The sequence below is a fragment of the Manis javanica genome, chromosome 12, assembly GCF_040802235.1.
Source record: "Manis javanica isolate MJ-LG chromosome 12, MJ_LKY, whole genome shotgun sequence".
In the NCBI taxonomy this organism is placed as follows: domain Eukaryota; kingdom Metazoa; phylum Chordata; class Mammalia; order Pholidota; family Manidae; genus Manis; species Manis javanica.
In genome coordinates this window covers 84,284,288-84,299,785 of record NC_133167.1, presented here as the reverse complement: position 1 = coordinate 84,299,785, position 15,498 = coordinate 84,284,288, and the positions used below count along the sequence as shown (strand labels likewise).

The window sequence follows — 15,498 nt, the reverse complement described above, 5'->3', positions numbered from 1 at the left end:
GCACAGAAGTGTCTTTCTCCAAACACAAACAGTGTCCGCTCTGAGAAACCCAGTGAGGTAAGAGGAAACAAAGACTTTGATGCTTTCTCTCACTGGAGACTTGGACGCCCCATGGTTTCTGTGCCGGAAGCTCCTGAGACCCATGGGGATCAAGCAGAGAGGCCCAGCCGGTCCACTGGGCATGAGACATGGCATTCAAGTAGCATCTGGGCCACTGTCCTCTTCAGTCCCCTCTGGGCCCTCAAATGTGCAAAGCTGTCCAGCAGGCCCTGCTCGCCCAAGCCAGGCCTCACTCAGCTGGTACGTTGAGCTTTTTCAAATGCTGGGCACCCTGAGTTGGAAAGCCGAGCAGAGGCATGGAGAGCTGAGGGCTAGAGGCGGCTGTGGGCAGAGGTGAGGGGTGACGGGGTGTCCAGGGCTGGCAGGTGGGGTTTCCTGGGGGCGTTGCCGTGAGGGGCAAGCTCTGGGGAAGTCACGGCAGCACGTTCTTGCCTGTTGGGAGGACGGCTGTTGGCACCAGGAGAAATCCATCCAGCGGAGCCAACCCTCATTAATCATCCGGGCGGCTGAACTGCCAGCTCCTTTCAAGATCTTTCAAGAAGGGTTTTCACCCAAAATAGAGTTGAAAATGTGCTGGGCCCTACTCAGAATCTCATCAGTCTGGCCATTATGGGAAGTGTCAGGCAGGCTGTGACAGACAAGGCCCACTCTGTTCAAGGGGTCCTGACGCCCACAGCCTGTCATACCAAGCGCCTGATCAAATTTGACAGCTTCATTTGTACCTACAGAATAGATAAAAGGGGCTGTTCATTGAAACAAATGGAGGGGAAGGGGTAGGGAGGGAAGGGAGAGCTTGTGTGTGTGTGTTGGGGGAGGAATGGCACTGGGGGAGGGCCAGAGGGGGCAGTGATTTAGGAGCAAGGGATGCAGAGAGGGCTGCCCTCCCAGAGAAGGGAGTTGGGGGAGTACCAGGGAGCCGATGGGGCAAGGCCCCACCTGTCCTTGTCACCATCAAGAGGCTCTTGAGAGCCTAGAAGCCATAACTGGAGCAGGAAGGCAGCCCTGGAGCAGGAGGGTGAAGGGTGCGCCTGTGGCGAGGAGAGCTGGACCAGCAAGTTAGATGCTTGTTTTAGGTCCAAGCCCTGAGCTGAATTTTGCAAAGGGCCTTCCTTCTCTCTTGCTGCAGGCCCTTCACTGTGCCCTGTCTGTTCTGAGGCCGTCAGCCTTTCTTTGACCCGCTGCTGGTGGCCGCACCTACGCTGGTGGCCCTGAAGCACTGACTCCCTAAAGTTATACGTAACAGGTGCCTTTGTGCTGCCTGTAGACGGAATCAGGTTGGCATGAGCTCGAGGCTCAGTGCGGCCTTGGGTTTGGCTCAGGTAGGTTCCTGGCCTGGAAGACGTCTCCCTCCTCTTCGGGGGTTGGGTGAATGAGTGAATCCTTCAGTGAATGCACTTTTTATGAGTTCCCTTTATTTGTTACTGTTGTACTTTAGTTTGCATTACTAGTATGTGTTTGTACTGTTTTTCCTACTAGATTGTAAGCAGTTTGATGTGAGGGGCTGTGTCTTATGCATCTTCTGTCCACCTGTAGCATTTAGCACACATAGTCGCTTCTCAGGAAACATTTCCAGAGACTGTGTACACTGTGGTGTACCATCAGGAGGTGAGCCCGGGGTCAGGGGAATAGGGTTCCTCTCTGACCTTCAGTCTTTGGAGGAGAGAATCAGAAGTTTGCAGGATTTCCTCTGTTCTGCTCCTCCCCATCTGTAGGCTGTGGGAGATCTAGAGACAGGCCCCATTCCAGGCTGATGCCACCCAGGCCAGGAGTCATGGGTGGCCATGGAGCCCCCACTTGCTCCCTTGGCTGGGTGCCCTCATGCAGGGCATCGCCCGCACAATGGTACGTGGTGGCTCTGGTGGCAGGAGTACAGGTTTTTGGAATCAGATAGACTTAGGGATCTTGCCTTGACTGCTTACTGGCTTTGTGACCTTAGACAAAAGGTTTTCAATGACAGACTCATGGCAGAGACTTGCTGCCAGGATTCAGTGGAACCCCGGATGGGAAGGGCATGGCATGGTGTCTGGCATGTAGCAAGCACTCAGTAAATGGTGGAGAAGGACAAAGGCCATGTTCGGCCTCTGTTGCCCCGACCTTTTCCATTTCATCCAAGAGCATATATGATTGATGGCACTTACGTGTCAGTGACCAGGGACCATTGTCACTTTGAATCAGTCTTTAGCTCCGTCTCACAGATTAAAGCATGGCTCAAGTCCCCTAGTTGGAGGTCCCTGCCCTTCCTGTAAGGAGTGCCTGTTACCTTGCTGCCTCAATGCTCAAACAGGTGGTTCTTTGCAAGCCACCTGGTGGGGATCTCAGGACTATAAGGGTGCAGAAGGTCACAAATCTTTTTGACCTTCAGGGTCTCATAGCCCTGAGATGCCTGTCCTAACTGTAGGGAGGCCAGAGCATTCCATCCCTGGAGGCACCTGTTTTCTACTCTTTCAAATGTAAGCTTCCTCCATGTAGGCAGGGCTCAGTGGATCTGGAAGGTGGTTCTGTCAGGTAAGGGAGCAGGATGGAGGTGAGCCGTGGAGAGAGAAAGGCGCATTCTCATCCTGGTGTCTCCCTTTCTCGTGGTGTGGCCCTGGGCCTCCATCTCTCCATAGACTCAGTTTCCCACTCTGTGAAATGAGCAGGGGAAAGGAGGATGGAAGCTGGCCAGAGCACCCAGACCCCACCTGTGGTGGACACCTTCCAGCTCTCCTCGCCTCCTGGGCATGAGGGAAGGTCAGTGTCCTGCCCCTTCCATCAGGAGGGGCCATGTGATCAGTTTTGGCCAGAGGATTAGGAGCAGAAGTGACATAAGCCATTTGTGTCCTGAAGCATGTAATTGTGCAAGCTCTTCCAGACCTTCCCTTGGTGTGACCACAGGATGTTCCTGTCAGTTGGTGGTGCTGATTTGTTACCTGCAGTACCCTGATGCTTTCTGACATGTCACCTTGGTTAGACTGAATGCCAGCCCCCAGGTATTTAATCAACCATGAATCTGGGGAGGTCTGCGGAGGGATTCTGCAAATGTGATTGAAGTGCCTAATCAGCTGATTTTAAGTAGATCAAAAGGGAGATTATCTGAGGTGGGCCTTGCCTAATCAGACAAGCCCTTTAAAGAGGGCTTAGGCCTTCCCTGAGCTCAGAGACTCCAAAGGGCTCATGCTAGCTGAGGTTCAGCCTGCTTGTGATCTTCCCGTCTGCCTGCCCACCCTACAGATTTCCAACTTGCTTAGTGAGCCACCACAACTGGCAATAAATGCCTTATGATTTTAGTTGTTTTGCTTTTGTGGTCAAACCCTGATACACCCAATGGAGGTGTTGTATTAATGAAAAATAAGCCTTTGTTGTGTTGAGCCCCTGAGATTTAGGGGTTAGTTTATTACTGCACCAAGTCCTAGTCTATACAGACTACTGCAACAGTATTAATAGAGCTCTTAGTCCATCATAACTTAATTGGCTTACCCATCTATCTCCTACTAGAGTGTAAGTTCTTTGAGGCAAGACCAGTGTCTTTCTCAACTTTTTAGTCCCCAGAGAAGACCATAGTATTGTATGTAGTGGGAACTCTGTGATGTTTACTGAATGAGTCAAACCCACTGCACTGGGCAGCATCTCAACTTTGAGAAGGAAAGGCAGGACTAATGTAGCTTGAATAGCATGATCCCAACGTGCACATGGAGGCACACCGACCAAAATGTCTTGATGGGACAGTTCCCTTTATTCTAACCATCTGTAGCATCCAGATCCATCTAGACACAAAGTCTAAAGCTATCGAGCATAGTGAAAGGATTTTATGGCCAGAACTATAATTAGAAGCATGGTTCCACAGCTCTTTAACTGTGACATCTTGGGCAATTTACTTAACCTTCCCAAATTTCTGTTTTCTCATTAAAGGGAACTAGAGGTTTGTTGTAAGTGGTCAATGCCCAGCCTATATAATTTCATGGCACACACAAAATGATGCTTCTTGAGATGCTCTCAGGTGAGGCAGGCCTATCATTTCTGTATATTTGTATGGAGATGCCCATATCTGAACTTGTCAAAAGAAAGAAGGAAGGAAGACCAGTCCCACTATGTCCTCCTGGACTGGGTATGTACAAAGCACACACACATTCACATGGACACACACCAGGGAGAGCGAACCAGACATGGGGAACGTGCAATGACATTTTCCAGTTTACTGTTTCCACTCTAAAACCTGGCTCTGATTTAAACTCCAGAAGGATCATTTTATTTTATGTTCCAAAGTGCTGTGGAGATACCCACTGTCCAGTCAGAGCCAAGGTTCCCTCACTGTGGTTTGCTTTTTATCTATTTTTCATTTCTTCCCTTGCAAGTTCCATTTTCCAAAAGCAATTGGCTGTAGCTTATGAAAAATGTGATTTTTTTTTGTAGCCCTTGGTGTAACCTCACTGGCTTCTGGACATTATTTTAAATAATTATTTCTGGCCCACTTAAGCACCCAAACAGTCCTTAAAATACCTGCATCATTCTTTACTCAGCATTTCATCAAATTAAAAAAAACATTTTAATAATTCATTGTGTTGGAGTCAGTTCTCTAGGTGAAAAGTCCGCACCACAGTATTCTTGTGTACATTCCACTCACCCTCCATTATGGAGGGAAAGTCACAAGGTTTCTTTTCCTGGATCTTCCCCAGTTGCTGTCCTAATAATAGGAACTTTAGAATTATATTCGACGGGGTGGGGGCCAGGGACCAAGCATCCTTACCAGCCCTGAACCACCATAATACTTCACTCTGTAAACATCTCATAAACCTGTAGACTATTCCAGTTAGCAAGGACTTCAAGATTATGGGGTCCAACAACTTCATTTCAGAAATAGGAAAATAGACTCAGAGAGATTAAGTGACTTGCTCAAGGCCATGTGGAAATTAAGTTTCAGAACTAGAACAAAATCCAGGTTTTTGGATTCCCATTTCAATGTTATTTCTACTGCATGTTCAATGACTAGACTTTCTGGACTTTCCAGGACAGCCCTAAAGGTCACCAAAATACACTCATACCATGTCTTCCTTTTGGAGTTTATAAAATACAGTCACTGTGTTCCCTCTCAGCCAACAGGTTCAGCTTCTTTTAAGAGAAAGTTTTCCCAGTTCATCTGTGATCCAAAATCACTGACAACTTTTCCTGTTTTAGGAAGTGTTATAATGCTAGTGATATGCCACCAGCCTGGGGAAACCTTCATTTAGGGAGAGGGACAAACTATTTCCATGCCCGGCATGCTCTGTGGGAGGCACACGCTAAGTAGGGAAGAAAATTCAGATGTGTTGTATATGGTATTTGTGTGACCTGTTCCTTGACTTGCTTTAGAAATGAATATGACAGATGCATGGACTCAAGTCCCAGCCTTCTTACTGCTATGGAAAGAAGCCTCACCCAGCTTTCAGCCCTCAAAAGAGGGTGAGCCTCAGAGGACCTGGAGAGCCCGCCAACAGATTGGGATAGGACTCCCAGGGGAAGGTCCCGACATCAGTCCAGTGGGCCCCCCACCCCCACCCCCTGCAGCCCCACCATTGGATCAGCACGGTTAGCACCTTGTTATATCCAGTCCTATTCCCCACTGTCCGCACGGTGTGATTCAGCACTTTATTAGAGCTGCATAAATACAATTATATGTAAGGCTATCTTGCTCCCTGCCTCATAGCTACAGGGGTCTTGTCTCCCCCACCTAACTTGTGCAGGTTTGTCTGAGTTTTCTTCTGGGTCTTGTGGCATCCAGCATTGTTCTGGGCATGTAACAGGATCTGTAAATGCTGTTTGCTTTGATGACTGACCGCCTGGATGTATGATCGCCAAATACTGGGGCTCTATTTTAGAGCTCCCATTTCTCTATCTTGGTCATTAGATACGTCATTTGTCAAGGCATACAGTGTATTAGTGGGAAGAGGTAGCTGTTACTCTTGCAGCCCCCCATCCTCTTTTTAAAAGTTGGAATCAACTGCTGGGCTCTATCCATTTCCCACAAAGCTCCTCACCTTGCTCCCCCACCCCCTGACCATGCACCCCCAGTACTTTGGTTCTGTTATTCGCTTGGCCTTGCCCCTTTCTCCCTCCCCAGACCTCCTCTGCTGGGTGCTTTCCTGCACTTGGACCCAGTGGCTGAAAGCTGGTTTGGAGGGCCTGGAGGAGAAAATGTGGGCATGCTGAGGGTCATAATGGGGCAGGCTTTGTCCAGGGGCCATGGTGTGTCTCCACTGACCTTGTAACTGAGTGACTGGGCACAACCAAGGGAGGCACTTTCCTTCTCTCTCAGGCTGCAGCTTTTTAATGTCTTCTTTGTTGGTCTGGGTCCCTGGAGACCGAACTGAAGGGAGACTTCAGGCTGCTCCCTCCTTCCCGGACAAAATGTGCATGCTTTTCCTGTTTAAACAGGGCGCAGTTGTGAAGTGCCCTGACTTCGCACACACCGAGGCCCGGCAACGGCTGCAATAAATCAATAGGAAAATAGAAGCTGCCAGTTAGACTAAACACGCGCATTTGCAAAGACGGCTAGCCCTCATTAATCACTCTGACAGTCCTAAAAACACATTTCCCCTTTAATGACTGTATTTGGGTAATCAGTGCTTTTTCCTCCTCAGTCAGAGTTTGAGTAACAGACAGCTGGTGTTATTACAGCCATTGGGGCGGGAGTGCTGGGATCAGGGTGGACCGAGAGCTGTCCACTGGAGGTCTCCTCCAACCGGGTTGGCTGCAAAGCTGTAGTTATGCAATAATGACCGGGAGCTTTGTACTGCCATTGATGGCTCCCAGGCAGATATGTGCAAGTTCCCCCCAAACCTCGACACCCACCTGTGTTATGTGAACACAAAAGCCTCATGTTGGGTTTTACGAGCTTTGGCAGATTTAACCCAGGGTTGAGGAGGCAGGCATTTCTCTGGCAGCGAGGCAAGAAGATGGGTCCATGTGATGTGGCGTTGTTTCCTTTAGGTGACTTTGGCTTTCAGGAGAAAGTTTTAAAATTGCACATTCCTCTTTATAAATGATGTAACACATTAATGCACAGCACATTATGAAAATGGTAATTCAAACCCATAGTGCTCCAAATTAAACCATACATTATCGGATGCACTCAACCATCTATTTTGCAAAAAGACAGGATGAATGAAATCAAATCAAACAGAAAGCTGGAGTGCAGCTTCCCCTACAGAATGATTAATAAAGTGCAGAGCTTCAGGATTATTGTAAGATGAATTCCACGGTAGCCCAGGCATACATCAGGAAGGAGCTAGTTCATATATTGAGAGACACCATGGTAAGCTGTGCATGGCATTTATGGCCATTATGGCTGCTCAAAGATGGGCCACACCTCCTGCGCGGGTACAGATTTCTCAGGAGGTGGGTTTGTTGTGGGGGGGTGACTGAAAAGTTAAAAGTCTAAACACCACACGATTCTGTTTATGTCCAACCTATAACACAGGGGTGTCTTTCCCCGTCTCCTCCACCTCCCTTCCTCCTGCTGCTGCCCATGAGGCCACAAAAAATAACCAGGCAAGAGGTGCGAAAATATGACCTGGAGCCAGGAACAGTCTAGTGTCTCAAGTTCCAGCTCTGTGGCTTCCACCCTTCCTGGTGCTTTGGGAGCACAGGCCCCATTTCTGGCGCCGGAGAGAGATTAGGAGGAAGAAGGGGAGGAGGGCCAGGAAGACAGGAGGGGAGAAATAGAAGGCAGAGGTGAATCTTAAAGCAAAGAGTTGCTGGATGAATTAATTATGCAGGTAAGCAGTTGGTGGGGAGAATTATCTCTATGAAAACAGAAACTTTGTTTAATGGGAACTTAGCCACTGGAAAGGAACACACTCCTCATCAGCTAATTAAAAGGGAAATACTGGGAAACAGTATTTCTTAGGAAATGTTACCCATTATGGGGAGAAGAGCTGCCATTTCAGGCTGTGAACTGGGACAGTCTGGACGACAATACCTGCCCGTTGGTGTTACAGTCATAGCTGGGGACAGCCTGTTCCACCAGGTCAATGGCATCCTTTCTAGTTTGTAAAGGCCCTTAATACGTTTTTCTGGGGGGAAACTCAGTCATCCGAGGAGTTTCCATCCCATGTTGTCACCTCTCAGGTACAAACTAAACAGCCACACAACTGTTGCTTTGGCTGCGTGGAGTGTTTGCTGCGTGGAGACGGTCTCTTCTTTTCTCCAGGGCCAGCAGGAGCCGGTTCTCCTTAGGGAGGGAGGTCCAAAGACCCAGACGTTTAAGGAAAAAAATTAAGTCCCTCTCCAGAGGGAGCGATTCCCAGCAGTTCCAGCAAGCACTTAACAAAATAAATTGAAGAGACGACGGGCACCCGAGAGGAAGGGAGGAGGACAAAGTAAGAACCATCAACAAACTGAACAACAGAGAAAAAGAAGTCAAACGAAGTTGTCATATTTCAGGTCTTCTACAGATCTGGGCCAATTTGAACTCAGAAATCAGATAATGATGATTCCCAGGAAAATCCCGAGCTGGTCTCAGGGCAACTTCTTTGGCCCATTCAGCCTCTTCCTGACAGAACCCCTTGGTGCCCCAAAGACACGAGCAGCCTAGGTCCCTGTGCCTGGGACACACATAAGGTCTTACAGGTGGCCCGCACTTCATTTCCGGCAGAAGAAGCCTGAGGTTCTTTTGAGTAGTGAAAGAATCCCAGCCGGACACAAAGATACAGGGGCAAGAAACAACGAACAATCCCCTAATCCAAAAACCCCACAAAAGCTTCTTAGGCTGAGGTCCTGGCAAGTCTGAGGGATGACACCGGGTGAGGCCAGGCCAGGTCGGCCACGCTCTGCAGGAGTTTGAGGCTGCATGAAAGAAGCGGGCAGACAGCCCTCTCACCCCTTCTGCACTTGACCTCCGGGCCTATGGACCGTTCAGAAGCGCGCAGTCTTTGGATCACAAACTACCAAATAAGTTGCATTCCTCACAAAAGGCTAAAGCAAAACAGCACAACGCGTCCGCAACAATAAATCCCAGAGCCGTTCGGGCCCGATACTACTAAGGAGTGCGGCCAGGAGGCGGGGAAGAAGGCCACTGCGAAGCGCGCCCAACTGGTGGCCTGCGCGCCCCGGGCGCAGGAGACCCCGCGAAAGCAGGTGCGCCCACAGAGAGCTGCCAACGCCGGGCAGAGGGAACCCGAGCCGTGCCGGCCTGAGGGAGCAAGTTGCCACCGGGGAGGGGCGCGGCTCTCCTTGGGCCTCGGGGAGTCCTCGAACAGCGGGCAGGTTTCCCGGCCCCACCATCCCGACACACAGCACACCGCCCTCGCCTGCCCAAGGAGGCAGAAGCCAGTGTCAGTTGTGCTAGCTCAAGAAAACGGGCAGAGTGGCGGCTTCAAGGTCCCGAGGAATCGCCGTCGCGCCTTCGCAGGGAACACAGACCCTGTTCAGGGAAGTCTGGTGGCGCAGATGACTGAGGTAGATAACGCAGCGCTGGCTTTGGGAAGCCGCCAAGCCTCGCGAAGCACCCCTCGCAGCAGGTGCATTTACCCTTTGGTTTCAAGATGTATGAAAGGCACTGTCAGGAAGAGAAAATCCTCCGCATTTGAGTGGGAAGCGCAGACTGTGCCTGTGCCGTTATGGCAGGCGCCTTTCTGCCACCAGGTGGCGCCAGAGGCACGCCGTTTTCGCCCGGCCGCAGGGCTCGGGGACCTGGTTCCCTCAGCCCCGTGTACCTCGAACCTAGGCCGAGGAAAATCCACATTGCATGCTCCCTTCGCCCTGTCCCTAGGAAATGTCAAGGCTTTTGAAATGAGGCTGGGATCTAAATCACCAAGTGGAGAAAAAATAAAATAAAAGTGGTTTTATGTTATTTGTAATGCGCTGGCAGTTTTTTTTTCTCCCCCCCATTCTGGAAGAAAGGCATTAAAACTCGCCCTTGAACGGAAATCTCAGAAGGAAACCATAAGGTATTTTAAACAAGAATAAAAGAGGGCCATCTGCTTAGGTGTCTGGACGTGGGACAAGAGGGGTGAGGCGAGAGAGAAACACACCACTGTGTGAATATAGCCAAGTATTCCATTTATTAACAAAATAAGTCTTACCAAGGGAGAGCTCTATTCAGCCCAAACAGGCCCCGCAGCCCCCTCACGGCTGCATGAGACCAGGAGGGAGGGAAGGTGTGGGGAGAAGACCCAGGGCCCAAGAGTCTCCGATCCCAGTCCCTGAGGGGCCCACGGAACCCCACGGCCAACTGTGGGGACTCTGTGGGGTCAGGCCTGGGAGGGGGCGCCCGGACGGCTGTGATCTGTGTGCTCCCTGACTCCCCAGCCTCCCCCCAGCAGAGCTAGTAAGGTTGCACTGCCTGCAGATACTGCCACTGGTCTCCTTTGCGTGGGTTCTAGGAAGTCACTGACCCCACCCCACCCCCGGAAGAGGGGCTGCCCCGATAACAGAGAAGCCATGACTATAAAACCGCTTCGCAAAATATAAAGAGCAAAGTTTCATGCCAGCAGGGCCTTCTAGGACGTTCAGTTGAGTATGATGAGCCAGCCCTACAGGTCCTCCACCCAGAGGACAGTGCTGACCCTGGGCTGCACGGTGCTGGGAAGAGCGCAGAAGGTAGAAAGGCTCTTCCGGAGGCCACTCGGACCCCTCTCTCAGGGAAGCTGCTGGTGGGGTTGGCGCTTTCTGTGTTCAGAGCAAGTTAGGGGGGAGCAAGGCTCTAATTTTGGGGGCCAAGGTGCAGACCAAGGACCCTAGGAAGAGAGGGTTGCGGTGCAGGAGTCACAGAGCAGAGTTTCGGTTCAACAGAATGAAAAAGCTCCCACCACCAAGGCCGCACCCTGCCACCACACCCACAAATGAATTACAAAAAAATATCTCCTCTCTGTTACTTGTACAAAGGGAAAAACAGAACTTTGAATGGAAGGAAACGGGAGGGAATGAAGGGGAGAGAGGGGAAAAGAGAAGGGGAAAGTAGTTTTAACGGTTAAGAAGCATGCAAGAAACTCCCCAGGAAGGGTAAACAAACAAATGGAAGTACCCCAGAAACCCAAATCTCCCTCCTTCCCTGAAACCAAACCAATCAATGAAAAAAAAAAAAAAAAAAGCAAAAGGAAAAAAAATTTAAATTTACATCTAAGAAAATGAAAAAAAAATAAAAGGAAGAGGGGCGGGGAACATGTAGTTATTTGTGATTAATATTATTATTTGGGGGAACACAGACTTTTTGCATACCATTGACTCGTGTGGGCCGTTAATGCACTTATATTCCCAGCTTGTAAGCTAACATTATAGTAAATAAATACACAGTCCGGTGGGGAGGGTCTGGGCGGGAATCCCGGCAGGGACAAGCAGTAGAGGAGGTTGCAGCGGCCAGGCGGTGGGGGAAAGGGAGGCGAAGGCGGAAGGGGAGCAGGGCTGGGGCGGGACGAAGAGCTGTGGTTACTGGTATCCGAGCGCGGAGGCTGAGGCTAGTCTCTGTCCGTACAGCGCATACGGTGAGTAGTAGGGTCCGGCTGTGGGCAGGGACGGCATGGCCAAGCCCCCAGCTGTGGATAAGTGGCTCTTGCCATAGGGGTGGTACCGGCTTAGCCCCAAAGTGTGTGGACTCCGCAATGACAGCGACCCGGGGCTGCCCGGGGCGGTGGGCGGGGGGAGGTGCAGGTGGCAGGAGGCGGCGGCCGCGGCAGCTGCAGCTGCGCTGCCCAGGCCCGAAGCCCCAGGATAGGTGGCCAGAAGTTTCTCCGCACCCGGCAGGGCTGTGTGGGTCCGTAAGTGGCTGAGCAGCTCCTCCGAGGTGGCGAAGCGCTTGTCGCATGGCCCGCTGGCCGCCACCCAGTTGCAGCTGTGCGGCAGCGGTTCGTTCTGCAGCATGAAACCGTAGGTGTAGAGCGGGTGGCCGGGGAGTGCGGCCTGGGCAGCGCTGGACGAGAGCGCGGCGGGCTGCAGCGGGTGCCCTGGATACACCAGAGGGTAGCCCCCCGCCTTCAGGCTGGGCCCGGCCGGGTCGTGCGCGCTGCAAGTGGAGCAGCTGGAGCCGCCGAGGTGCGAGGCGCTGTGGTAACCTCCCAGGCAGTAGGGGTCGCGGCATAATCCCTGCAGGAAGGAGGGCGGGGAGGCCCCCGTGAGCGGGCTGGAGCTGGGGGGCTTGCCAGGTGGCAGGCCCAGGCCCCCCGAAAGCTGGCCTCCCACAAGGCCAGACTTGCTAGGATCCAGGCCAGGCACGAACTGGGACGGGTAGCCGGCGTAGGCGCCCACGATGGAGCCGTGGTAGCCGATGCTGGTGGGGGGCAGCGGGAATACCGAGTGGCCCGGTTTGTAGGGTGACACGGGCGCCACGTGGCCCGCCCCCACCAGCGCGGAGGGCGGCTCGGACTTGCGCCCGGAGGCCCCGGCCTCGACACCGCCGCCGTGGGCGCCGGGCTCCCCACTGCCGCCGCGGCTCATGGTTGCAGCCTCCGGGCTGGGCTTGGGCTCCTGGTCCTTCTTGTCCAGCTCCCCGCCGCCATTCTTGCAGTCAGAGTGGTGCGGGGAGCCGCCCCGAGAGCCACCGGGCGACGACGAGGACGACGCCGCGGAGACCGGCGCCCCATGCGGGGGAAAGGGTGTGCAGGCGGCGCTGGGGACTCTGAAGCCCGACTTGTCTCCCGGGGACAAGGAGGAGGAGGAGGCCGTGGAGGACACGGAGGAGGGGCCACTGTCCTTGCGGGCGTCGCCGCCGCCGGCCCCCTTGGAGTAGGGCTTGAAGCTGGACTTGTCCTCGGCAGGGGAGTCCCCCAGCTGCTTGAGGGCCGCAGACGCGGAGGCGGCGCGGCCGGGGTCCTTCTCCGCTCCCAGCCCGTTGGCCGCCGCCGCCGCCGCCGCCACCGCGTTGAGCTTGGACGAGGGCGGCGGGTCCGGTTTGCCGATCTGCGAGCAAGTCTGGGCCAGCAGCGCCAAAGGGCTCTTCTTGGCGTCCAGCTGTGGGAGACAGCGGCAAGGGGGGGAGAAGGGGTGAGACTGCGAGGCGGACGGAGCCAGCGGGGGTGCCCGCGGAACACGGCGGCGGGGCTGTGCGGGGAGGCCTGGGGGTGAGGGTCTGGGCGCGAGCCCGCTGGGCGGAACCGCGCTCACGGGGCGCGTCGCTGTGAGACCCCTCGCCCCGCCAGGCCCCGGAGGGAGCCCCAGGCCCTGGGGAAGGTGCAGTGGAGGGGAGTAGTCCACCGCAGGAGAAGGGGACTTCTCCGAAGTCGGGGCTGGGGGAGGGGCTGTGTCTCGCCCCCTTCCCTCCAATCTTACCCCCTCCTCTACTCCCAGGGAAAAACTTATTCCATCAGTTGGGGGAACTTCGCTTGGGACGGGTTTCTGGCGGTGGCGCCGCGGGGTAGCAGCGGGGACAGGCGCCTCCTGAAGCGAGGGCTGCCGTTGGCGCTCAGTAGCCCCTCCCTCCCTCCCGGGGAGGGCACCCAGGGAAGTGGGAGGAAGACCTGGTATCGAGAGCGCCTGGGCGTAGTGCTCCCGAACCGGATGGGGCAGAGGCGGAGTGGGGCCCGGGCGACCCGGACTTCAAAGAGAACAAACCCGGCGGTGGGGGTGGGCGGGAAAGGCGCAGGAGCGATCTCCGGCTTGGGAACTGGGTGCCGGGCGAAAAGTAAAGCACCCAGTGGAGACTCCAGGAGCAAACCCAATCCGAGAAAGAACACGTAGCTCCGAAGGGCGAGCGTGGAAGGGGAACCTTCCACGGAGAAGCCTGGGGGGAGCCGGGTGGACTCCGATCTCCCGGCCTCCTTACCCCGTACGCCAGCGTGGCCGGACCTGAGGTCGCACCGTGCCCCGGGGCGCAGGAAGTAGGGCCGCGGGCCCGGCGGTACTGGGCGGATTGGGGTCGGTGCTGGGCGGGCAGAGACCAGTAGACTGACCTCAATGGGGCTGACGGGAGTGGAGGACAGCGGCTGCAGGTACTCCGGGTGCAGGAGGTGGCCGGTGTGAGCGCTCAGCATCTTCAGGACCCTGATAGGGAGCCGGTTCGCCTGGCGCAGGGGATCCGCCGGGGGCAAGAGGGACACCGCCGCCGGCACCGCCGTCCTCTTCCCGCCGCCGCCGCTGCCGCTGCTTTCGGGTGTCCTTGGGTTAGATCCAGCGGGCGAATCGCTCATTTGGAGGAGGCAGCGCCACTGGGGGGGGCGGGGAGGGCGGGGGAGCACCGGGGAGGCGAGCTCCCGGGGCGGGTGGGCTCGCTCCGCAGCGTCGAGTGCGGTGCAGCAGTAGCTGCGCCTCCACCCCTCCTCCACCGCCGCCGCTGGCCCCGGCGAGCTACACAAAAACCTTCGTCTTCCGCGAGCAGCACGTCAAATAGCCGCGATCGGCAGCCACACTTCAAAGGGATCACCGCGCCCGCCCAATCGCAGCTCTCGCCGGGACCCCGGGGCGGGGAGAGCGGCGGGCGGAGGCCGGCGCCGCCGGTGGGCGGGGAGAGCCTTAAAGGGGCCTCGTCCGCGCGCCGCCGCCGCCTCGGCCTTTACCAGCCGCGGTACTCCTCCCCTCCCCCCACCGGGCCGTCCGGGCCCGGGGGTCCCCGAGAGGTGGGGGACTGCTCGGGGCCCCGGGCTCTGCGCCCTAGCCTCCGCTGCCTTCCCTGTCGCGTCTCTCCCCCTCTCCCTCCGCACAGCCAGGAGTGGTGCTGGCGGGGGTAGTCACCCGCCGGCCGTGCTGTCTGGGTGGGGTGGCTTGGGGTGGGGTGGGGCGGTGACAGGAGCGCGCGCCGCCGGCTCCGGCACTGCCGAGTCCCCGCCTCTCCCGGAGGCCGCCGGGTGCGGGTGGCACCTCCAGGGCCCCAGCCGCTCTGGCCCTACGGCTCTGCTCCGGTCCAGCTCTCTTCCCCTAGAGGGCTTCTCCCGGATGTGCTCTCTTGGAAGCGCCCGAGCCTCGGAGGCATCCACGGTTCTCGGTGCGCGGCGTAAGCCGCTCCAACTACTTTGAGCCTGTCCTGTCCGCAGCCTGCAAGTTCGAGGAGTCCCTTCCGGGGTGAGATGGTCGCGATGAAGCGCGGTTTCCTCGGCTGTGCGCGCCACCCGGACGCGCCTGGAGCGCAGAGCCTGCGCACTGATTTATAGGTTCGGTGTTTTGGATGTGTTTAGTATTTCTTTCCATGCCCTGTTCTGAGGCATAAAATCCCCTCGCCGCACCGCGCCTAGCTGCTATTTTTGGGGGACCCGGGATCACTGGAGAGGCCAGTATCCTAGAGGAAGGGGATCTCCTCTTGAGTGCTGCACGTCGGTACAAACTCCAGAGATGCGCTATCCCCACTCCCCTCCCCCCTCACCATTTTCCTGTCGCGGGGAAAAAATGCACTAGCTTTTCCTAGGGAAATTTAGGAATACAAACTTTTTATTAAAAATAACTGGCCCTCTCTACCCTCCTCTACTCCCCGCCTCCACCCCCGCGCCTTTTGGATAAAGTGTGCATTGCAGATTATTTTACATAGTCATAGTACTGACATTAAAGTTCCCAGTCCGCTGATCA

The 15,498-nt window shown here is 55.1% G+C and overlaps 1 protein-coding gene and 2 long non-coding RNA genes across 4 annotated transcripts in view; 2 read left to right on the top strand and 1 right to left on the bottom strand.

Moving 5' to 3' along the window:
• Positions 1-15,498, top strand: part of LOC108405721 (uncharacterized) — a 77,166-nt gene that overhangs the window by 16,417 nt on the left and 45,251 nt on the right. The window contains exon 1 of one of the 2 annotated variants that reach the window (XR_001855264.3): positions 14,769-15,000. The exons of the other annotated variant lie outside the window; for it this stretch is intronic. This is a non-coding gene — a long non-coding RNA (uncharacterized lncRNA). Of the gene's footprint in view, positions 1-14,768; positions 15,001-15,498 lie in introns of those variants that run through there. 2 annotated transcript variants of the gene reach the window in all.
• Positions 911-9,865, top strand: LOC140845175 (uncharacterized). Its single transcript, XR_012123917.1, has 2 exons — positions 911-5,601; positions 8,225-9,865. It is a non-coding gene; the product is annotated as an uncharacterized lncRNA (long non-coding RNA).
• ZNF703 (zinc finger protein 703) lies at positions 10,054-14,251 on the bottom strand. Its single transcript, XM_017674010.3, has 2 exons — positions 13,896-14,251; positions 10,054-12,957 (listed from the first exon to the last, which is right to left on the bottom strand). Exons 1-2 carry the CDS (start codon positions 14,130-14,132, stop codon positions 11,440-11,442), a joined length of 1,755 nt encoding a protein of 584 aa, XP_017529499.1. The 5' UTR covers positions 14,133-14,251; the 3' UTR covers positions 10,054-11,439.